Below are 22,423 nucleotides of genomic sequence, written 5' to 3' on the forward strand. Positions count from 1 at the left end.
AAATTAAATGAATTGAGAGTGAAATCAAGGATAAAGATTCCGAAAAAGCAATGAATATTCTAGAGAGCATCTTTCACGTCCTTGAGCATAACCGGCGCAGAACTTAGAAGCATGCTTGAATTTGTATCAACAAATGGACCTTTTTCAATCTCTAAATAAGTAACCACAGAATTATATTTAAATCTGCCTGCCTAATACGAGACAGTCTGTTGAAAAATTGTTCCCCCTGGTTCTTATTGAGAAAAATCAGTATAACTCATCTCCCAATAGATGAACGTCCGGAGCATGGGGGAGGCAGTTGGTGACAGGGCAATGTGAAAAGTCTGCCGAGGCATGTGCAACCAGATATATATATGGAGGGATCATGGATGCACTCCCTGGAAAATTGGAAAATTAATTCCTATTAGAGGATGCAACGTCGCTCTGCCTTCTTTTGAGAAGCCAGGAAGTCATTTCAAAACAGGGAACAGTGATAGCATACCGATCCTCTGCTGCCCCTTGTGATTTATTGAAGAGGTCTGAAATCCCCATCTCTAGGTTTTACATTTCCATTGTAATCTCTCGTAGCAATCTACAAATGACACCCAACAAAATTACCGCCTCTTTATTTCCAGGAAAGAAAAAAAAAAAAAAAAAGAACAAAGCTATCTTCCATGTACATGCGAAAATGTAAACTAACACCAAACAGAGAGACAAGGAAGATGTGAGGGGTGCTCACTATTTACTAATCGGTTTCATGGTCTGGGGTGGGAGAATACCAAGCGGGGAACCTCCCTTTGGCTCGTAAGAGTCTAGTGTATACCGAATCCGGCATTCTAGATTTCTCTTCTTCTTCTAGTTCTTCCAATGACTTCGGCAATCCATCGGGCACCGGAAAAGGTGCTTCCTTCTGTTTCTCCAAATTCGATTGTTTTCGCAATTCCATACCCCCTTCATTCTCCTTCTTCCTTCGAATTGCTGCAATTCCGTGCATGCAATCAATCAGAGACTTCACGCCGTCCGACTGAAGAACTATCTTCTCTACTTCTTCTTTTGGGTACTCCGTCTGAAAGATCCATCAGATCACAAACATCCACGCCATTTAATAAATCTCAAGCCAAAAACAACAATCTTATACTACTAAATTGAAACGAAGATTCGAGAAATCCATGCATGTGAATCTGCAGTGAACTTACTTCCACTTTTTTAAGTTCAAAGTACGCCCTCCAACACCTGTAGGATGCGTCTCCCTCTAGCGTCGAACAATAATCTGAACAGGCGAAACGAGAAAAGTTGCAAAATTTATATGAAGGATTCTCGACAGAAAAAGAAACAAAACAGTATGAGATCAAAGCCATGGTTGATACTGGATACCGAAACTAGACACTATTCACGTACCTGCGAGCTCATTCTCGCATTTTTGCAACAAGGATGGCTCTTTAAGAGCTCGATCAATCTTGCTTCTGCTGAAAGGCTCCAGATTTGGGATGTAAAAGTTGCTCCGGGAAGATGAAGAAGAGGAAGAGCAGACCGTTGTAGCCACTCTCGAATTCGATACCGAACCACGGTTTAGATCGCTAGCTGCGAAGATCGCCGTAGCTGATGAAGAAGAAGGATGTAGAAGCATTGATCTGATCATTTTGTTTGCTGTTTGTTTCTAGGGTTCTTTCTGACGAGACTATCAGATACCGATTGCGCGATGGAACCCGTATAAATTGCAGTTTTATGGACTTAGAATATCATGAATGGATAAGGATCAGAGAAAAGTATTCCTTCAACTGTTTTTAGGCTTTAATAATGTAATTTAATACTAACGAATTATCCGCGGCACAGCAGCGGTTTAGGGCTGGGGTCTAACATACGCTGGTGGAAACTGAAAAGGGAAAGAGACATGTCGAATCCAAATCAAAAAAAAAAAAGATAAAGAAAAAAGAAAAGCCGCTGATCCTATCCCGTCACTTGTCGTTTACCGATATCCTGGAAAGTGGCGATAACCGATAAGTATGTGGAACTGAAAATCGAAGTACATGGGACCCAAATATCGCAGGCCCTTTACCCCAAAATGGCAAGACAGAAAAATATCAAGAGTCAAGAGAGTCAAGACCATATATCTCGAGAGTCGGGATATTTCGGTGGGCATAAATATCTCATGCCATTATGTTCTTAGATATTTTAGGATTAATAGTAAATCTTAAGGTCACTGTCAGAGGTTCAACCGTTCTTACCAAAAAAAAAATAGGGGTTCAACCGTTGAATGGAGGATAAAACTTCTCCTACCTCTAAAGTATATCTGGTTATTAGGGATAATGGAAAGGATAATGGAAAGGAGATGTCGAGGAGAGTAAAAGAATTTTTTTTCCCGGTGTTAAATTAATGACTTTCTAGATAAAACTTACTTTATGAATTATAAATTAAAATTTAGGGATAATTACTGTTGCCCCCTGTACTTTGATTTTACTACTAATAAAACCCTGTTCTTTACAAAATTACTGTTACCCCCCTTCCTTATAACGGTGTTAAGTAGCCGTTAAGTTTGAATATGTAATGTCCACTTTGTCCTTCATTAAAATTAAGAAATCAAAAGACGATACTACCCCATTTATAAAAACCAGATTAAATGTCAATTTTACCCTAACTTCATTTATTTTGACTTAAAAAAATATTGATTTTTCACCTTCACTAAACTTATTTATTTTGAATTAAAGAAATTGGCAAAATTCAAATTCGATTTGGTTTCCCACCTTCTCCTCTAGCATATGTAGGGAAGGAAACCACAAAATTTTTTTTTTTTTGGGGGGGGGGGGGGGGGGACTGGTGCTTTTTTAATATTGGAAATGAAACGTAACACCTCCCCATGGGAGTTTAAACTTTTAACCGCTTTACTAACCCACCATTGACGAAACCACAAAATCTTGCCAGAGAAGGAATTAACGAAGTAGGTGATATTCAGTTTCCAAATTTGAGTTGAATTCTATCTTCCCTCCTCTTCAGTTTCTATTTTAATTTTATTCAATTATTATTTCTTTATTTTGGTGATTTTTTTTAGAGTAAAACAGATTATGATTATTTTTTTCTCTACAATTAATTAAGGGTATTACTGTAACTTGACAAAATGGTAAATAAGTAAAGAGATAAGTAAAAGGGTATTTTGGGATTTTAAAAAATATGGAAATGCCACATCATTAGTAAACTAACGGAACTTAACAGTGAGGGGGCATTAGTAATTATAGACAAAGTTAAAGGTTGTATTAGTAATTTTGCAAAATACAGGGGATACATTAGTAATAAAATCAAAGTACAAGGGGGCAATAGTAATTATCCCTAAAATTTATAATAAAATTTACAAAATTTATCATGTTATAAATAATATTGATTATGGATATCCATCACCCCTAATAGACAATACTTCTAATTGAAGATCTCAACCACCTTAGCATACAATCTTGGTGATTCACATTCCCATCTTAATTGAAGATTACAGTGATCTCAACACACAATATTGGCAGTCAATATTTTCATTCAATGCACCTTCTATCTTGGGCGGCAATTTATCTTTCCATATCAAGAATATCTTATTGTGTGCAATAATCATATATTGTATTTTCATATCAGAGTAGATGCTCCTTCTACTATAAATATGTAATGCACTCAACTGAATGAATCATTTTTTATTGATCTTGTTCTAGTTTTCTTATTTGTCATTCATATATTCTCTTTATTTTATAACACAAAAGTATTTTTCGAAGCAAAACTTTTATAAAAGCAAATATTACGATTTTGCAAAAATTATACGGAAATAAACGATTATTTTCAGCCAATTTTTCTACTTCTTGAAGCAAGATACACCAGAAACGTTTTTCGATGGGCTATCAAATGGGTCCTAATTTTACGAAGTTCTTCTATTGATCATAAAATTAATGAAAAACTAATGTAAACCTTGTAAAAAAATTATAAATTAATTTATTTTACTGTAAGTGTCATAATTATGGTTTTAAGGATATAAGACTCCTACTATATTGTGTTACATTGAAAGTATCATATGTTTTGTTAATAAATCCATCCTTTATGTACATGCCAACGGTCACTTTATCTATTTGCTCGGCCCACATGCGACTACTAACGTTTCGATTGCTGATGGGCAGTTGAAATACAAGATTTCTTGAATTTTTTAATTACTTGTAACTTTGATAAGTCTAAATTATAATTTCATTTGAAACATTTAACTTTTGAGTTTTTTTTCTTTATCATATTCACCATAAATGGGAGTGAAACTCTAGTTTCTCCATGAAGTTGGAAGTATTACTTATAACCCATTTTCATCAAAAGCAAATATTACTCATTAAGATTTTCACCACATGCACCTGTAGTGTAAGGTGGATACCAATAAAAAGCTCTTAAAAATATAATATTATAACCAAGGTTTAAAGTATCACACACTATTATACGATACTTGTCGATACATATCCATATTTGACCCAACTGATACAAGACATCTCAATACGTCTCTCCATTGAATTATACTAAAATACATTAGTCAGAGCGATACAATATTCGATACAAGACGATACGTCTTTTATAATCACCAGACCGATACAATACTCGATACCGATACTTTAAACCTTGATCCTAACTAACCATTGCATTTAGACCTTCTTCACGTCAAACGAGTAGTTGGACCACCTCTTGAGGGTTTTTTCAACGTGACCCAAGTAAGTGTGATGCTTGCACTCACAAAGGAAATTAGAGCAGCCTGACCCTGTGTTGATCAAGGGACCGTCTCCGACTCTCGAGTTAGTCTAAGCAACAATATAAGGTTATGAGATAATTTTCAAATCGTAGAGAATGATGGTGAGTAGAGTTTCATACCTTACCCATCTTATGATGGAACTTATATAGTTATTATCTAGGGGCGACCCCTCTATCGATTTTGCACACTGATTAAATAGTGGAGCGAGTTGCCTTAGAAAACATGTTAATTTTTTGAGTGAGACTAAAGGAGCTGTTCCTCCATCAACCACTTCTCCACATTTCGGAGTGGGCATGATGAGTGGTTATCTCTAATTGACCCTTTTGACTTAGTCGTCTTCTATGTTCCTCTTTAAACTTACTATTGGGCTTTCTTTCATTGACTGAGCATAAGTGATTCCCAAGGGATCATCTAGGGTAGAGGTTCTCCAACTTCTCGAGGGAATGTTTGTGGGGTTTTCCACATCATCCCAAATGGGTGTTTTGCATATTTTTCGAGGGGTCCTTCAATCTTCACGAGGGAAAGGTTCTCTATGCTTTTTCCTGAGGGGGGAGGTTTTTCAACTTCCCAAGGGGGGTTCTCTATACCTTTCCCTAAGGGGGGAGGTTCTTTGACTTCCCAAGGAGGGTTCTCTATGCCTTTTTCGAGGGGGAAGGTTCTCCGATTGCTCAAGGAAGTGTAGGTGGTGACTTCCCAAAGGGGCGTCTACATGTCTCGAAAGAGTGGTGGTGAATCTTCTCGAGGGGGTATTGGCGACCCGAGGGGGTTCTCGGGTTAACTATCCTCCGGGACACTACCAATTAAATACCTAAGGTATTTATCTTTATAAATTATAAGTCTCACCTTATATCAAACTATGGGTAATTTTCATCTAGACGCCTTGAGGTTTGCTCCATGTCATTTTTAGTCCAAATAAATGGACACTTTACATCTACCTCCCCTGAGGTTTACAATAAGATCAATTAAGGACAATTTGTGATTTTTATGACCAAAATACCCGCACATCTATTCTACCACAAGATTTGCATCATGTCTTCACAATTAAATCGAATGGTGAAAATCAAAAGAGTGGGGTATTTGCAACTAATCAATTTATGAATTATTAAACTTTTGAATATAAAATCAAATAACGTGGGTTCACTTGTAAAAATTATTTTAAAATTTTAGGATTTAAAGTTTCTTAATTTAAAAAATCGACCCCTTATTTACTCGACTCCCAAATCCCTCTTCATTTTGCCCAAATCCTCCGCCACTGCTTAGCACATCGAACAACAATGAAAAAAAAAGAAAAAGATTTTACAAATTAAAACCCTAACTGTGAACAAAAATAGTTCATAGTTTAGAAAAAACAAGCAACCTCCATTCCTGTGTCTCCAAGCCTTAGCAAATTGACGGTAGAGACAATCCATTAAGTAAACAGTGGAAAATAATATATATAAGAAGAGAATAGCAAATAAATTTGCATAGTTTTGGGGTTGGGATCTAGAGAAGAAATGACACACGCTACTCTTTTCGCTGCCGAAGCACTCGTTGGATGTCTAGTCTTTCTCTGCCATCGTGTTCAAGTTTCTTTTGGTATTGTTTCTATTAGGGCAAAACCAATTTCCATTTCCTTCATTGATGCTTCGGCCAGGTTTGGTAAGTCTCCCTTTCTACTATCGTTTTATCTTTCTTTGATTGATTCCATATTCAACTCTCATTTACCATTATTGGGTAAGTTTTAGAATATATTTCAGGTCAACATTATGAACTTTCTCTAATCCTTTTTTTTTTAATTAATTTATTTTTTTCCTTTGAAATAACATGTGAGGGTATTTTAGTCATAAAAATCATAAATTGTCTTTAATTGATCGTATTGAATACCTCAAAGGAGGCAGATGCAAATTGTCTATTTATTTGGACTAAAAATAACATGGACCAAATCTTAAGGTTCAGTTGAAAATTACCCTATCAAACTATTTGCATTTTTCCCTGTAAACTCCAAGGAAGATATAAGACGAAAGGGCGTTCCATTTGAGATGTCGGTGAATCGGGTATCCAGGCCACTTACCGACAACGGGATCACACGAACCTCGTTCTTCTGAAACTCACAGGACCGTATAGTGAACTCCAACTCAATAGACACTTAGGGGCTGACTCGGAGTTGCAACCCGGTCGAATTGATCTCCAAGGAAGATGAGACCCTTCAAGGCTTCAAACGCCTACAGGCAGCCCACCATTCCCATTCTTGTCTGTGCTGCAGTTTTATTCTCTCTCTTTGTTCTACTTATTCAATCTTCTTCTTTCACTGGTAAGATATAGGGCTCACAGACAAATTCCCTTTTCCCTTTTCCCGGTTCTGGTTATTGCCAATTTTTAGATCTCTGAGCCCGTATACGCTGTTTGCAGGAAAACGAAATTCCGATCCTTACCGGGAAGAAGTTCGAATTTTATCTGATTTTCAGTCCAATGTTCAGCAATGCGTGGTAAGTTTTCATTTCTAAATTTAGTGTGCTGCTTTTGGACATGGAACCTTCGTTTAGTACTCTTGCTGATTCATATATGTTCTTCTATCCATAGCAGAAAATGAAGCACGATGCATATCCACCTCCCATAGTTTTCTTACTACGGTTGTGTTTATTGTAGTTTTCATTGTTATGTACGCTTATTAATGTCTTCATTGTTTGCTTAGACTTCAGACTATGAAGAGTTGTTTGAGTTTACGATTTGATTTCTGTTCTTCGGCGTTCTTTGTGACTTTTAAGTGGAGATCAACTTTCTAATGAATTAAGGACCGGGAATTTGAGTTCTTTAGTCTCTTCACTAGTTCCAAAAGGAATGTCTTGGGGATCTGAGTGGACTTACTAAAATAACTTGAAGGATTGTACTTTGTTTCGGGGTTTCACCAGCCCACTCCCGGGCTCATCTACGTCCATCTTGCTTCTTTTCTATGGTAATACAATATGCTGCCTTGTCTCAGTCATTTCATTTTAAGCTAAGCTTATTCCAGGTTTGGTCTCGTGTTACAAATTTATCTGGTCCCTCATAGTGCAGAAACCGTTACATGTGTGGTTTGACGGGTTCTTATGACAATACTTGGAAAACTTCCATTGGAGAATTGAGTTATACACATTTCGATTATTCAAAGATTTAGCCAGCTCTACCCAGCACAGGTTTATCGTCTTATTAAAGTTATATGATTTAGGTCCCTGGGGTGGATTTGTTTTGATTTGCCACTGTTTTTCGATTGAAAGATGTTTACAATGTGTAAGCCGCATCAAACCCCATGCAGCAAAGAATTTGAAAACATTAAATATTTCTGGATGATAAATCACTTAACTCTGTATCACAATACACATTGTTTATCTCCATTAGTCTGAAATTAGCTCTAATGGAATTATACACGTTTCCCAAGTCTTCCAAAAGTAAAGAAATGGACACATGCAGATTTTTGCATGCACAAGTTAGCGTGTGGTTTGAAAATTTCCTCTTGTTATGGCGTTTCTGGAATGCCATAGAACTGCACCTCACTGATTTTGTTCTCAGCTCTGTTCTTAAGCTTTACATTTTATGCGTGCTGACTCTGGAAATTGGGAATAGGCAAACAGAGGTCTTGGACTGACTGCTCATATCATTGACCACTGTAAATTGATCCTTAAATTTCCCGAGGGCACAAACAGCACTTGGGTGAGGCATTTTTCTGAACCTCTATTTTGCTGGCCTCCTGTCATCTACTACTGAAGTTAGAATATGCTTATAACTTGTCCAATTTCGCTGCAGTACAATGAGCAGTTTAAAATTTATGAACCCTTGGAGTACCATTATGATGTATGTGAAGCAATTCTACTGTGGGAACAGGTGAGCTTTTATAAAATTGATTCCTGTTGTTTGTTATCCAGTTATATAAAAGTACTAAAACAGTTGGAATGCAGTACCGTAACATGACGACAGTTTTGACTAGAGAATATCTAGATGCTCGACCGGATGGCTGGCTTGAGTATGCAGCAAAAAGAATTGCTCAGTTGTATGATTCCGATACATCTATCTTATTGCTTCACTTTCCCCTTTGAATTAACAAATAACCTTCTGGATTGCCCAGTAAGTGCCTTATTTTCTCTTTGCTGCAGGGGAGCAGATAAATGTTACAACCGTTCTCTTTGTGAGGAGCATCTCAATTTGATTTTACCAGCAAAGCCTCCATTTCGTCCTCGCCAGTTTCAGACATGTGCAGTTGTTGGGAACTCTGGGGATCTGTTGAAGACAGAATTTGGACAGGAGATTGATGGACATGATGCAGTTATACGAGACAATGAAGCTCCTGTTAATGATGTAAACCAAACGTTTTATTGTGATTTTCTACTTTCATCATTTACCATTTTTGAGGTTTTTGAGGAAGAAGTAATGAAGGAGAAGTGGGGGAAGTAATGGCTGGTCTCACCCAGATTCCCTTTGTTTGTTTAGTCCCATTTCACAAACTTTTGAAGTTTTATAAGATTATGTATTGGGAGGCCAAATAAACAAGTCTAGCAATTTTTGTCTCCCAAGCAAAATTTGTCCATTGAGTGCCTTGTTTCTACTAAACTGCTGGATTCTAGTTTAGTTGGTTTTAACAGGTTCTAGACTTTTAATAAAGAGATTGTGGGTCCAGCAACAAAAGCTCAGCCTTATCCCAAACAAATGAGGTCTGCTCCAGCTGTAAGAGCATTCCCAAATTGTGCCTTATCCCAAACAAATGGGGTCTGCTGCAGCTGTGAGAACATTCCCAAACTATTGCATTCTGCCCACACAATGAAATATTCTTCTTTTGGGCTTTGCTATATATTTGACTTATTGGGGTTTTCTGATGAGTAATTGTTGGCCTACTATTTTCTCCGTCTCACAAATGATTTGGATGGAAGTTTGTAACAGCATGCACTAATCTTTTATTTATGCAAATTGCAGAAATATGCTAAGTATGTTGGTCGGAAAAGGGACTTCCGCCTTGTTGTAAGGGGTGCTGCTCGTAACATGGTTGCTATTCTCAACGGATCTGGTGGGCTTGATTCTTATCTTATTCTAAATTTATACTTCTATCATCAGATTTTTTCTGTGGCTTCTGCACATGACTCTGGATGCCATTTATGGTTGCTGTTTCACAGCCAATCATTAATGTGGTACTGTATTATAATGATCAAAACAGTAGCCAATTAAGGTTTTTTCACAGAGAATGCATTCCGGATTTGAAAGGTTAACTATAGCACAAAATCAGATATGAAACAAAACTGAAACCTAGAGTAATATCTTAATGGTAACTTTAGAATAACATTGTGAGAACAGGGACAGAATTGTAATTCATGGTAGGGGCAGAACTGTAGATAAGAATTGAACTAGGCTGAAGTGTAGAATCCCAGATAGCAATGAGAAAGATAACCAGAAAATCTGATATCAGGGGATGGCAAATCTGATTAGTAACCGAAAATAGAAGATCAATCACTAAAATAGAGTTGTTAATAGAGGAGGAAAGTAAGGGAACAATGTGAGGGAAGTGAGAGAACAATAAGGACAACAAAGTAATACCGACGCTTCCATGGGCTTCCCTCCCCCCTTGGCTTGCCCCGATTGGCTCCCAAAGTAATAAGGACAACAATGTTCTCTCTTCCATGGGCTTCCCCCCTTCATTCATTGGATTGAAATTTGTATCTCTTCGCCCCGATTCTCCATCATCACTATTGGCTCACCTACGGGCTTCTTCTCGTTCCGCGTTGGCATTCGCCAAGGCTGCCCCCTCTCCCCCTATCCCTTCTTCTTAGCTTTAGAAGTCCTCTCCCGCATCCTTCAATCCAAAATTGATCAACTCCCCATCTCTCCCATCCCCAAGTGTAAGTCCCTCAATCTTACCCATCTCACCTTTGCTGATGATCTTATGATCTTCTCCAAAGCGGATCATCAATCCATCTCTTCCATTCTCTCTGCCCTCTCTTTTTGAGTCCCTCTCTGGCCTCCGTGTCAACCTTGATAAATCCACTCTCTTTCTCTCTAGAGTCTCTGATCAGCTTTGCTCCTCTCTCCTTTAGCTCTCGGGTTTTAAGCATGGCTCCTTCCTCGTTGTCTATCTTGGCCTCCCTCTCATCCCTGGTAGGCTCTCTCGCCACCATTGCCTCCCAATGCTTGATCATATCCGGAAGAAGCTCCAACTCTGGAAGGGTAAGCTTCAGTCCTTTGCCGGTAGAGTAGTTCTCATTCGCTCTGTGCTTCAATCCTCCTATCTTTACTGGTGTGGGATCTTCTCCATTCCCAAGTCTATCGTCCATGATATGGAATTCTTGTTCTGCGCCTTCCTTTGGAAAGGGAGGGAGGCCTCCTGTTTCATCCATCCTGTCTGTTGGTCGACCATTTGCCGCCCAACCTCTGAGGGAGGCCTTGGCATTCGTAGGATCTCTGATGTCAACCTCGCCTGCCTTCTCAAACTCATTCGAAAAATTGCCTCTAAGCAAGATTCCATTTGGGTTAATTGGGTTCATTCTCACCTCCTTCGCACTGACTCCTTCTGGACTTCTCCCTTACCCTCCAATCCTTTTTGGGTATGGAGGAAGCTCCTCTCCCTTAGTCTCCTCACTCTCACTGCTATTTCTACCATCATCTCCTCTGGCTCTTCCACCTCCTTTTGGCTCAACCCGTGGCATCCGATGGGCATTTCTACACACACTTTGGTCCCCGAACTGTGTATGACTCCCAAATCCCCAAAGACACCCCGCTGTCTGCTTTCATCACTGATGGCTCCTAGAACCCCACTCCCCTACCCCTTCTCACACAGGTTTGGGATTTTCTTCCCCCTCTCACTAGCTCTGCCCTTGACCTCATTGTTTGGCTCCCTTCCCCCTCCAAAAACTTTTCCGCTTCCTCTGCCTGGAATCACTTTCGTGCCCAAAACCCTAAACCCCCCTAGTTTTCCTTGGTTTGGTTCAAAGGCTCCATCCCTCGCCACTCCCTTACCCTTTGGAGAGCTCTCAACCAAGCTCTTCCCACCATGGTGGGAGATCTCGCGAGATATCTCAGTTTTTTCATAAACTGAGACGAGATCAAGGTCGAGATCTGCGAAATGGGATATCTTGCTATATCTCGTTATATCTCGCCCCAAATCTCGCCATATCTTGCCCCAAATCTCTCTCTTTAATTTTTGCTCAATTTTTTGCAAATTTCAGCCAAAGTTTCACTTGCAACTACTCTTAGCACATCTACAACATCAAAGGAAGCTCAATCATCCTCTACTTGTCTTATGAACTTATGCGTTAATAACTTATATAGAACTTCTAACGGTTATATACTTTTATCATTCTGTTCTCGAAAGTTAAGATTGTAATACTCATATGAATGATATCTTGATGACATTTAAGTTATTTGATGTATTTGATACACTTGATTTTCAATTATATGCCTTAATGGTTTTATATTACATGTTATATAACCTTGCATTCTCTAATCCTACAGCATTTCGGTTTCACACTATGGTTAGAATTATAAATCATACTTAGGGCTGTTTTCTCACAAATCCAATGCCACTAGTGTGTTCAAAAGGCCTTAAATAGGCTAAATACCAAGTTTTAGCCCAACTGGGACCCTAGAACCCACCGAGATGGGCTACCGAGTTGACACCCAAAAAATGGCATATCTCGACCGAGATCTCGCTGAGATGGTTGAGATCTCGGTTTTTCATGGTAGCGAGATCTTCTACCATGCTTCCCACCCAATCATTCCTCATTAGCCGCCATATCCCAGTCAATCCCAACTGCATCCTTTGCTGGAACGACTTGGAAAACCTCGAACAACTCTTCTTCTCTTGCCCTTTCTCCAGATCTATCTGGAGAAAAGCCCTTGCTTCTATTTGGCCCCGTTCGAGGCGCTCCTATGGGTTTGCACGTGATTGGTCTTGGATGGTGAGAAACTTTTCAGGCTCTTGCATTTGTGATCGGATTGTTAAGCTTGTTTTTTGTGCCTCTATTCACCACATTTGGTGGGAGCGTAATCTCAGAAGATGGACGTCCAAATCTCGCTCTATTGACTTGATTTGGAATGCCATCTATTTTGATGTTTCCTCTAGGCTGTTAGCTTCCCCCCATCCCCCTGTTGATGATTCCTAAGGAACAGATTCATTGTTGTCTCCTGGGGTCTCAGCTCTTCTTTTCGGTCTTCCTATTAAAGACCTTGTTTCTTTGTTTCCGCTCTTTTAATATAATTAGTTATTCATCCAAAAAAAAAATACCGATGCTTCATATTGCAAGGTGGATTGATTGGATAAAACACTAACCTACTTTGATCAAACACAAGGTTTCTCCATTGTGAAGAATGCATGCAAAAGCAAATATTGATTCCAATTCATGAATGAGGTGATCAACCCTCTCATATAACTCCCTTTATATTACAAATATAAAAACATAGGTATTAAATACATCAACCAACTGCCAGCTAACACCCACCAGCAAGAGTATTAACTTAAACTTAACATTGACTCAATCACCATCCAACTCTTGACAAAGGAAAGCTTCTTTGACAATGGACTTTCTTATTTTAAACTATAGCTCCCTTTATTGACTTCGAGACATTTCTCAAATTTCCATTCATATAAACTAGACTTGGGCTCACGTAGCCGATAAAGACCATAATATATGTCTAACATGCTTGACTAGTTCTGGCCCATGAAAGCCATGGACTGATTTGGTCATATCTCTAAGCCATTAATTTTCACCTTTGGCTTCTTTTGAGAGTTTGTCTTTAGCCCTACTCCAACCATATCCCTCTTCCCCTTTTTTTTTATCATACTTACACTAGCTAAATTTCTTGTACAGATGAAGAAGTACTTATCATTAAAAGTGTGACACATAGAGACTTCAATGCAATGATAAAGGTAACGATTACATTAGGTAGTTCTTTGTGTTGGCTTGAAAAGTCCTGTCTTATAATTCTTACTGTATGATTAAGTGGTTTTTCCCGTTTATGCCCAAATGTGTCAAAGCCTACTTGTCTTTCAAATATATAAATTGTTAGTGAATTTAGTGAATCTATTATGTGTTTGTGATCATCAAAATTAGTGAGGGGGCAAAAGGGTCATTTTTCAACAATGCCAAGAGAAAGGAGAAGCAGGATTGAATAATGGAAATTTTTTTATCTTCAAATTATCCATTCTAGAAGTGCATAAACTTGTGGTTAAGATAATTCAACTCAACAAGTATTTGACCTACATTTAAGGGGATCCCAAAAATGCTTCATATGTTTCTTTTACTCTTACACAAATCCTGGACTAATTCAGTTTGACATTTTGGGTACTATAAATAGCCTAAGGTTTGTACTGTTGTACCTTGTTGTTCTTCATGCTTGATTACTAAATATGTGTAACAATGTTAAATTTAGTTCATTTCCTTCATGCTTATGGTCTTGACCCAGCTATAGGTAACAGGTTTATAATGTGTGATGCAGAAAATTCCAAATCCAGTTTATCTTTTCCAAGGTATTGTGCTACGAAGAGGTGCTAAAGGAACTGGAATGAAATCTATTGAACTCGCACTTTCTATGTGTGACATTGTTGACATATATGGTTTCACGGTTGATCCTGGTTACACGGAATGGTCAGTCAAACACCATAATGTTCCTTTTATCTGCGTAAGAGCTTTATTTCTATTCACAGTAGTCTCTGTTTCTTTCCATTGCCTACTGGGAAAATGCCTCCCACCACAGGCTGTTGTGTTTTCCTAATTGAGGCTGCTTCTCCTATTCCAACTGTCAGATAAGCAGGTTTTTTTGGATTGACCATTTGTCAGGATCCTTCGTATCTTCTCCCGCCCAAAATTCATGAAAAATGATGTACTTATTTTAAAAAGAAATTTTTTTTTGGGGGGGGGGGTGGGCGTGGTTCTTGTGGCCAAGTGGCTCAAGTCTCAACCTGATTGATGGTTGAAGACTGATGTGGAGAGTATGTCAAGTACTCAATTTTGAATCCCAACCCATCTTACATGGTATAAACAAAGGTTGTGAAAGTTGATCTCTTCATTTCATTCTTCTTGTGGCTAAGTCTTAAGTGAACTGAAACCTGATGCATGAGTGGACACGGACAGCATGTCCAGTATTCCATGTTAAATCCCAACCCATCTGCCACATGGTAAAATGAAGGACTGGGAAAGATGATCTCTCCATTGTCCATGTGGAAGGTCTTCTTCTGTACCATTTTAAGTTTAAACAAGCATCTTGCTATTATGTATCTAGAAGTTTACCAACCATATTTGCATCAGTTGCTTAATTTCATACTTTTCATGATCAATTATTAGTTATTGAATAATGTGCCCTTTTCTTTGTTGGAACGATTAACAAACCATGTGTCTGTTTATAAAGATTATGGGAGAAGACACAAGAAAATTCCTCCCCCTTTTTCTCCTATATTGATCATCAGGAACCATTTTTTATTGAGGACCTTAGTATCCCAGTAAAAAGGTTTAGTATGATTACAATAATTTCTGGACTTCCACATAAATGTAGCACTCAGTTTCTGTCCATCTCCTGTTCAGCGATTGTCAATCGGAAAAGAAAACACTACTGAATTGGTTGGATGGCTGGTTGCTGCTTACTGTATTGTAATAGTTCTATTATTAACTTTTTCATAGTTTAGAAAACAAATCTGCTTGTACTGTTTCCTATAACTATTGCTCATAACAGGTCTCTATGTCCAATAAATCTTACGGTTTTGTGTGTGTACATTGAAGGACTCGCTACTTCTCAACACCAAGAAAAGGGCATAACCCACTGCAAGGAAGGGCATACTATCAACTTCTAGAGTGCCTTGGCGTAAGACCATATACAGACATCTTGATTCTTCTGCAATCATGCTTTCATGCACCATGTATATGTACATTGATCAATGTGGTGATACTTGCAGGTTATCAGGATCCATTCTCCCATGAGAGCCAAAAGGAAACAAGATTGGTCTGATATTCCAACTAAAGAAATAATACGGAAAGCCCATGCTGCCGCCCTGCGCTTGAAGAGAAGTCAAGCTGGTCAGGCTGGTGGGTTAGGACCATTTGGTAGCTGTAAGGTGTGGGGCAATGTAGGATCAAGCAACAGCGGGCCTATCTCAGGATCTCCAGATATGAGTGACAAACGTAGGAATTCGAATTACAGTAAGTGGGAAGTCCTGCCATTTGAGAGTCTAAGAAAGGAAGCACAGGAGCACTTTTTCCAAATGGGAGGCGTCTCTTTATATAAGATGGATGGCAATAAATTGGATGATCTTGTCTGTGTGAGGCACCCTTTAAAATCGGAAGTATAGGAAGTCAGGGTATGGGTGATCCTTTTCTGAATCCCTCTATTTGTATTGTCATTAGCATGGCTGGTACCTGGCTTTTTTATGAAGGAGGGTTTCATGGAACAGGGATGGTCAGGCTTGAGTGTCTGCCAGCTTTCTCCATCTGCCTCTCCCTTCTCCTGAGCAATCAGGTGTTGGAAGGTGATTTGAATTACTTGTGCAAGTTGACATGCCCAGCTTATTGAGATATAGAGGATCAGGAAAGGCCGTCACCGCGAATTCATCATCAGTGAATTTTTTGGCGTCAACTCAACTCATCGCTTCCTGTTGGTTGTTCACTGTTCAACATTTTCTTTCTTCTGTGCCAACTTGATTGACAATGTAACCCTTACTGGTTATGAAACTAAGAAAAAAGATAGCAAAACAGTATAGTGTCGGTGAAAGCAGCTGGGTGAAGCCAAATTCTGATTGGCAATCCATTCTTTAGATTTTCATGGTTGTACTTAGTCATTTTATTTCCTACCTTAGTGGTTGGCCAACCAGCTCTGCTTTTGGAGTGTCAAAGAATGTCTGTTTCACCCAGTTATGATGTAATGTATCCTGACTAAATATTTTTTAGTGGTTTAATTTTTCTGATTTAAATGGGATAGCTATGTATGCTACATCTGATGTGTATAATGCATGTTTTACCACCAAAAAAGAAAAAGATGTGTGTAATGTATGGATTAAAAGCTATGCGGTGGAATTTTACATCTATGCTCAATGTAATCAACATTAATGCAAATATGCTGCATCCTAGAATTTTAATATCAAATATTGCGTTCAAACTATACAAGGAGAAGAAACGTTGTCCCAACTAAATGGGATTAGCTATATGAATTCATGCTTTCAAATTAATTTGGTTTGAGGTTATATTAGGGATAAGGTTAAGATACGCATATTTTTTTTCATCACTTTTCTTAAAATCAGGCCCACTTTTACTCTTTTACGGTTTTACCTATGAGGGTTGAGTAACCAAGGATATCCGAGCTAATTGGCAAAACAGTACATGCATTGCAAAACTTTGTCAAATTGGCAGTTAACTTCTGAAGAAAAAAAAAAAAGGGCAAACCAAAATAAGAAAATAGACCTAAATCGAATCGTACCAATTCGATACGATACTGGCTTGGAAAAACCGAAAAACACACCTTTTTCGATTTCCATTTCCATTTCCATTTCCATTTCCATTTCCATTTCCAGCTACTTCTTGGCGTCTGGGTGGGGGGACCATTGTTTTACATAGTTAATTACTTGTGGAAAATGGTAGCGGATGATGGGCGACGGGTCCACCACAAAAGACGGAGGAGGAGGAGGCATAGCAGAAACATTGATAGGGATAGCTGCCAGCAAGCAAGAGTGAGGACACTGAGGTGAGGAGAGAGAGGAGTGGTCCCAAAGCGAATGATTACGGTGTCTTATTCATTTTTTATTGAAAAGAAGGTGTCTCTCAAGTCAAGTCTAGTCTCACCCTATGAAACAAAAGTATATACTCACCTCAGGAACATATGGGACCCTCAAAAGTATAAACAAAAGCTTAAGAATGAATGTTTCCGTTGGTGAGAGCGTTTATTTATTTATTTTCGATTTTACCCGATAAACGCTTTAACTTCTGCCTGAGATTGGAAAAGAGACGGAGACGAGAGAAGAAACAGGAGAGATTATATTTTTCTCACCAGAAATCGCAGAGATTTCGATGTTAACAGCAAAGCCTTCTCTAAATCCGCTCCCAATACAGTAATCAGAAAAAAAAAAAAAAAGTAAAAAAAGTAAAAATAGAGAAAATTAAAAATATTAGAGTTTCTTTTTTCATTCTTCTATGTCGCCCTCGGCCATCTACTGTAATTCGCCTATCAGGTCGTGTTTTTGTGGTTCCTTTTATTTCATTGTTTCGGCTCCTCTGCTAGGTTACGTTCCGTTGAATCTTGTGGAGTTGGAGCTTGTAGAACTCGCGTGATTGAGTTGCATGGTTTGAAGTTGACGGAATCGAGCTTCTAAAGCTGCAGTGACGGACAATTCTGTGTCGGAGGTTATTTCCATTGCAGTTCTAGAGTCGGGGTTTCTTCTGCCGTTAATGGTTTTGCATCGAAAGGTTGAACAATCTTTTATAATCTTGGATCTTCTTCTTTCTTTGATCTCTGGATTCTATTGGGATTAGGCCTGTCTAAACACAAGGGGCTGAACTGCGTTGTGGCATTGATGAGAATTTGTTGCAGCAGTTAAGACTAAAAGTTGCGGTTTGAAAATGATTTTTGCAAAACTCGACGATTCTCCTATGTTTCGGAATCAGGTCATGAGTTATCCATTATGACTATCAAATATTTGTGACAATTTGATGTTTTTGCTTTGCGTTGCCTTTTCTTTTCTCCGTTTAGTTTTACTGCGTGGCTTATTCCTTTTTGTTTTTTAGTTCTCCTTCTTGCTTACATTTGAATGGTTTAGAATACAGAAATAATGATCACCTGTCTACCTTTCTACCTGTAAACCTCTTTGGCGTGCATTTGGGACTTGGGGTTGAATTAGACTCTCTCGCTGTTCCTTCCTTTTTTTCAACACATACGCACGGCCGCTTGATATTGAATGGCAAGTTTCGTCCTTCGGGCACACGGTGGGTTTGCATTTATAAATTTCCCAGGGTCATCGAGAGTGGAAGCTTGGTTTCTCGTCTGATTTTGTCTGGCTGAGCTGATTGAATCTGATGATGTGCTTATACGCGTTGCTGCATTATTTTTTGCAGACATGGCTTACTAGCGTATTGGGAAAAGCACAAGTGACCATTTTTAGCTGTACTTTAGATTTCATGTGAAATAGGATTCCTTAAAACCCATTTTATTATTGTTGAGTAACTTTGTTGGTGTTTATGGTCAGAGTTTTGCTAGCAATTTTTCATGCTAGAAGCTTGGAGAAGTGTGTTCCTGGAAACCAGTCCTTTCAAGAAAGAAGTGTGGAATGGCAGTAACCAGAAGCCATTAACCTGGATCCTCTATGAATCCACAAGTCTAGCCAGGTCAAAATAAGGTTTTAGGTCAAATCTAAGGTTGGGGTTTGGTTGAGTTTAGGGTTTGATGGCAGGCTTCTGTCAAGTGAGTGTAAAGAATCCGTTACTGAAGGTTAATGACGTTTTGATGGTTGACTACTGCTGGAGATGAAATAGTGATAAATTATCGTTTGGTTTCTAGATTTTGGGAAAGAAGAAGATGAAGGAAATTAGGGTGTTTGTCAGAATGGGATGCATCCTGAGATGAGTTCCTTCAGGGCCGTTATGGTGATTTGATCCAAAATCGGTAGTATTCTGATAGTTGGGTTGTTTGGCGTGGGGTTTAGTGTTTGTGGATGGTTTATAGAGGTAGAAGAAGAAGAAAAAGAAGAAGAAGAAGAAGTGGTTGGAAATTATTCATCTTACTATTGTTGAAAATCTTCTCGAATAGCAGCTTCAATGGTTGAAGATGTTCTTGTGAGGAAGAACAGAAGAAATAGAACAGAATAGAAAAGAGGAGAAGAAATCAGGTTTGTAATTTCAAGCTTGCATGAATTGCTCAACAGCATGGAACACTTTGAAGATACTTATATCCTTTTCTTGAATCATTTCTTAACTTTAGAAGACTTAATATTGAATAAACTCAAACCAGAATCTTACTCGATGAATAAATAAACTCAAACCATGATTTTCTCCAGCTATTGAATATCCTTAGATAACTCAAACATCTAATTTAACCATTGATCCCGTATACTAAGTTCTTACATTGTCCTCACTTTTTAAACTTATAAATTTGGTCCATGACATAATAAACCTAAAAATAAGAAGCCTAACGTGCTGTGAACCAGGATCCAGGGTTTAGTTGATAGATTGTTGCCCTAGAGCCGAGCTTACTCCAGCCAGTCTCCAGGATCCTCTTCCTTGAAAATCAGCAGTCTTCTAGGAATGTAATTACCTTCAGTCTAAGGTTTTTGTAACAATAGATTAGGTTAGGGTTAGAATAGGTTTCAGCCAGGCTTATTGGTCTAGGGTTTTAGGGTTTCAAACTTTGCATCTTGCTGTACTTGAAATTTCAGAGCTGAATTTTATGGTTTGGGACTTCAAAGTCTAGTGTTTGTTCGGAATGAGAGTTTCTAAGGTCTGGATCAAGCTAGGGTTAAGGTCTGAGTGCCTCTTAGGGTTGATTGAACCTAACTCTAAAAGGGTTTAGGGTTTGGATGAATGGTTGAAGAGATCTAAGAGTTTGAAAATTCTAGAGTCAGGGTTCTAGTGAAGAAGATGTAATTTGCGGATTTTCTAGGGTTTTAGGTGACGGAAAGGGGTGGGGGGTGGGGGTGGGGTTGGGATTGAGTGTAAGGGGATGGGGAAGCTAATCTTGAAAGGGTGAAGGGATTGGGTTAGGGTTTAGATGATATAGGTGATCTAGGGTTAGGAGTAGTTCTGGTTTTTCTGGAAAATCTAAGCTGCTGCAGGTTGGCGAAGAAGAACAGAAGCAGAAAGGATAAGGGGGAGGGCTGTAACTACAGTTCAGGGTTAGGAGGGTTGGGGGTTAACTAATAAAGAAGGGTAAGGCTGCCGCAAGGGTTGGGGAGGGGCTGGATGAAACCACAATGGAGGGTAAGGGGCTGGGGTTGAATAAAGCTAGGTTTTAGGGAAAGAGAAGGTTGCGAGAGGCATGGTTGCCAAGGTGGCAAGGCGACCAAAGCGTTTGGGGCTTCGCTCAAGCGATTAGGTGACAAAGCGACTCCTAGGCGTCAATAAGGCAACCAAAACGTTTAGGTCAAAGTTTTTCAATACAACTAACTTTAAACTGACAAGTTTCTATTACTAGTTAAACAAAACTTCAAGAATCACATTCATCCCAAAAAAGAACAAGCATTCAAAAATCATAATAATGAATGATTATCCAAAAAAGAACACAAACATAAGTTCATCACATCAAGCATCATAGCATATGACTATGAACTATCAACTTGTAAGTATGAAAAGGAAAGTGGTAATTTTACATTTTTACTTACCTCTATGATAGCGTGATGCCAAATAAGTGCCTTGTTGATCTAGTGATTCACTGTTTCTCGATTTTGAAATGACTAACTACTAAATTTGCATATGGCTTTGTAGACAAAATTTGATTGAAAAAAAAAGATTATTATGTACAAAATGTTAAAAAAGCGATTACTTTGGCATCTAGGCGGCAATAATGCGCACAAAGCTGCAGCGATTAGGCGAAAAACCGGCTGAAAAACTGTATGTCAACAAAAAGATGGCAAATGAAAACCATGGCGAGAGGGACGCTTTGAAACCATGGCGAGAGGGAGAGAAGGGGAATGGGGCTGGGATTTGGGGGGGGGGGCTGGTATTTACTTGGGAATTGATTAGGACTGCTGCACTTTGTCGATGATTGCTGGAGTTGAAGAAGAACTGCAGAAAATCACTCTTGAAGTTGTCGCAGGCCTCCCTTAGGAAACCCATGACTCTCTTGCCTCCATCACTCAAATCTATTTTTAAAGATTCAATTCACTTGCTGATTCCAGAGTATGAAGGCTTATTTATAGCCTCTATCAAAGAATACATAAAGAGACTCAACTTAAGAAACCAACTTGGACTCTAACTTGCAATCCAATTCTATAACTAACACTTTTAACTCACACAAGTAACCTTCATAACTTATTCTAGAGAGTTCCAATTTGGAATCTAAGAGTAGATGTTGGTTCCATGCAAGAACTAGAACAACCCTAATGGACTCCATCACAAACTAGGAATCCAACGCTATTCAGGTCGCTTCAATAACTTGCAAAATAAGGACCCAATTTAAAAAATATAAAGTAGACCTAGTGTCCCACTAACATGCTGGACCCAATGACACCCTAACTTGGACTCAACGAAAACTACCAAAGTAACCAAAATACCCCTGATTGTATTGGGGGTGGGGGTATTAGGTTTGGGGTAGCAACTGTAGGCCCTGTGCTGCCCCTGGAAATGGTTTACATGATTACATCGTAAAGTCTATGGAACTCAACCGTAGGCCAAAATAAAATCCTGTGTGGCAATTGACCCAATAATACAATCTTACCTGCATTAAAGAAGGCAATTGAGTGCTGGCTTGTGAGCTACAATGCTCTTCTATGTTGATGAACTGGAGGGTACAGAGAGGAAATCCTCTAAGGCATAGTTTACATCTGCAATTTATTGAAGCCACATCAATCTCCATGCTTTAGAAGGCTGCTGAAGGATTTTTGCAATAGAAAAACCAAGTCATAGCAGAGAAACAGATCAGCAAAGTGACTTAGTAGGTAATTAGCAAGAAAAGGCAACAGAATACTTTTTCCAAAGGTGGTAAAAATAGTATCTGACTAAAGTAAAGCTGGTTGAGTGGCTGGGATTGAGATGATTTTGTCTGCAAGATCAGACCTGATGTTTTTCTCTATTCTTTGTT

At 38.8% G+C, this 22,423-nt stretch overlaps 3 protein-coding genes across 7 annotated transcripts in view; 2 read left to right on the forward strand and 1 right to left on the reverse strand.

Annotated features, from left to right (window-relative positions):
• Nucleotides 1–134: 134 nt before the first annotated feature.
• MEE14 (maternal effect embryo arrest 14) lies at nucleotides 135–1,737 on the reverse strand. 2 transcript variants are annotated; one of them, XM_089147873.1, is made up of 4 exons: nucleotides 1,378–1,737; nucleotides 1,176–1,249; nucleotides 719–1,045; nucleotides 135–571 (listed from the first exon to the last, which is right to left on the reverse strand). In XM_089147873.1, the coding sequence occupies exons 1-3, from the start codon at nucleotides 1,616–1,618 to the stop codon at nucleotides 725–727; spliced, it is 636 nt and encodes a 211-aa protein (XP_089003999.1). In that variant the 5' UTR covers nucleotides 1,619–1,737; the 3' UTR covers nucleotides 135–571; nucleotides 719–724. The 2 variants fall into 2 exon arrangements, with proteins under 2 accessions (XP_089003999.1, XP_089003998.1); XM_089147872.1 differs by lacking the exon at nucleotides 135–571 and having other exon boundaries at nucleotides 602–1,045; nucleotides 1,378–1,736.
• A 4,989-nt stretch (nucleotides 1,738–6,726) lies between these two features.
• MGP2 (MALE GAMETOPHYTE DEFECTIVE 2) lies at nucleotides 6,727–16,789 on the forward strand. Its single transcript, XM_089147871.1, has 11 exons — nucleotides 6,727–7,016; nucleotides 7,115–7,191; nucleotides 8,306–8,392; nucleotides 8,486–8,563; nucleotides 8,638–8,729; nucleotides 8,833–9,034; nucleotides 9,647–9,737; nucleotides 13,528–13,586; nucleotides 14,156–14,304; nucleotides 15,433–15,514; nucleotides 15,606–16,789. The coding sequence occupies exons 1-11, from the start codon at nucleotides 6,902–6,904 to the stop codon at nucleotides 15,996–15,998; spliced, it is 1,425 nt and encodes a 474-aa protein (XP_089003997.1). The 5' UTR covers nucleotides 6,727–6,901; the 3' UTR covers nucleotides 15,999–16,789.
• Nucleotides 16,790–17,609: 820 nt separating this feature from the next.
• Nucleotides 17,610–22,423, forward strand: part of LOC149019875 (ADP-ribosylation factor GTPase-activating protein AGD3-like) — a 50,939-nt gene continuing 46,125 nt past the window's right edge. For 3 of the 4 annotated variants that reach the window (XM_089147874.1, XM_089147877.1, XM_089147876.1), the window contains exon 1: nucleotides 17,610–18,300. In XM_089147874.1, the coding sequence (XP_089004000.1) occupies nucleotides 18,256–18,300 (45 nt within the window). In that variant the 5' untranslated portion in view covers nucleotides 17,610–18,255. The remainder of the gene's footprint in view (nucleotides 18,301–22,423) is intronic. The other variant, XM_089147875.1, reaches the window with a different exon arrangement.

This window comes from Hakea prostrata, chromosome 3 (assembly GCF_041222555.1).
Source record: "Hakea prostrata isolate BN-2017 chromosome 3, UWA_Hpros_2, whole genome shotgun sequence".
Taxonomy (NCBI): Eukaryota; Viridiplantae; Streptophyta; class Magnoliopsida; order Proteales; family Proteaceae; genus Hakea; species Hakea prostrata.

Bases quoted from the DNA above. Each gene is read 5' to 3' on its own strand.
- MEE14 (XM_089147873.1), bottom strand. From the start codon at position 1,618: ATGATCAGATCAATGCTTCTACATCCTTCTTCTTCATCAGCTACGGCG. The intron at 1,250-1,377 runs GTACGTGAATAG...TCGCCTGTTCAG, and splicing joins ATGCGAGAATGAGCTCGCAG to ATTATTGTTCGACGCTAGAG. The intron at 1,046-1,175 runs GTAAGTTCACTG...TGGATCTTTCAG, and splicing joins TTGAACTTAAAAAAGTGGAA to ACGGAGTACCCAAAAGAAGA.
- MGP2 (XM_089147871.1), top strand. From the start codon at position 6,902: ATGAGACCCTTCAAGGCTTCAAACGCCTACAGGCAGCCCACCATTCCC. The intron at 8,393-8,485 runs GTGAGGCATTTT...ATTTCGCTGCAG, and splicing joins AGGGCACAAACAGCACTTGG to TACAATGAGCAGTTTAAAAT. The intron at 9,738-13,527 runs GTGGGCTTGATT...TTTCTTGTACAG, and splicing joins TGCTATTCTCAACGGATCTG to ATGAAGAAGTACTTATCATT.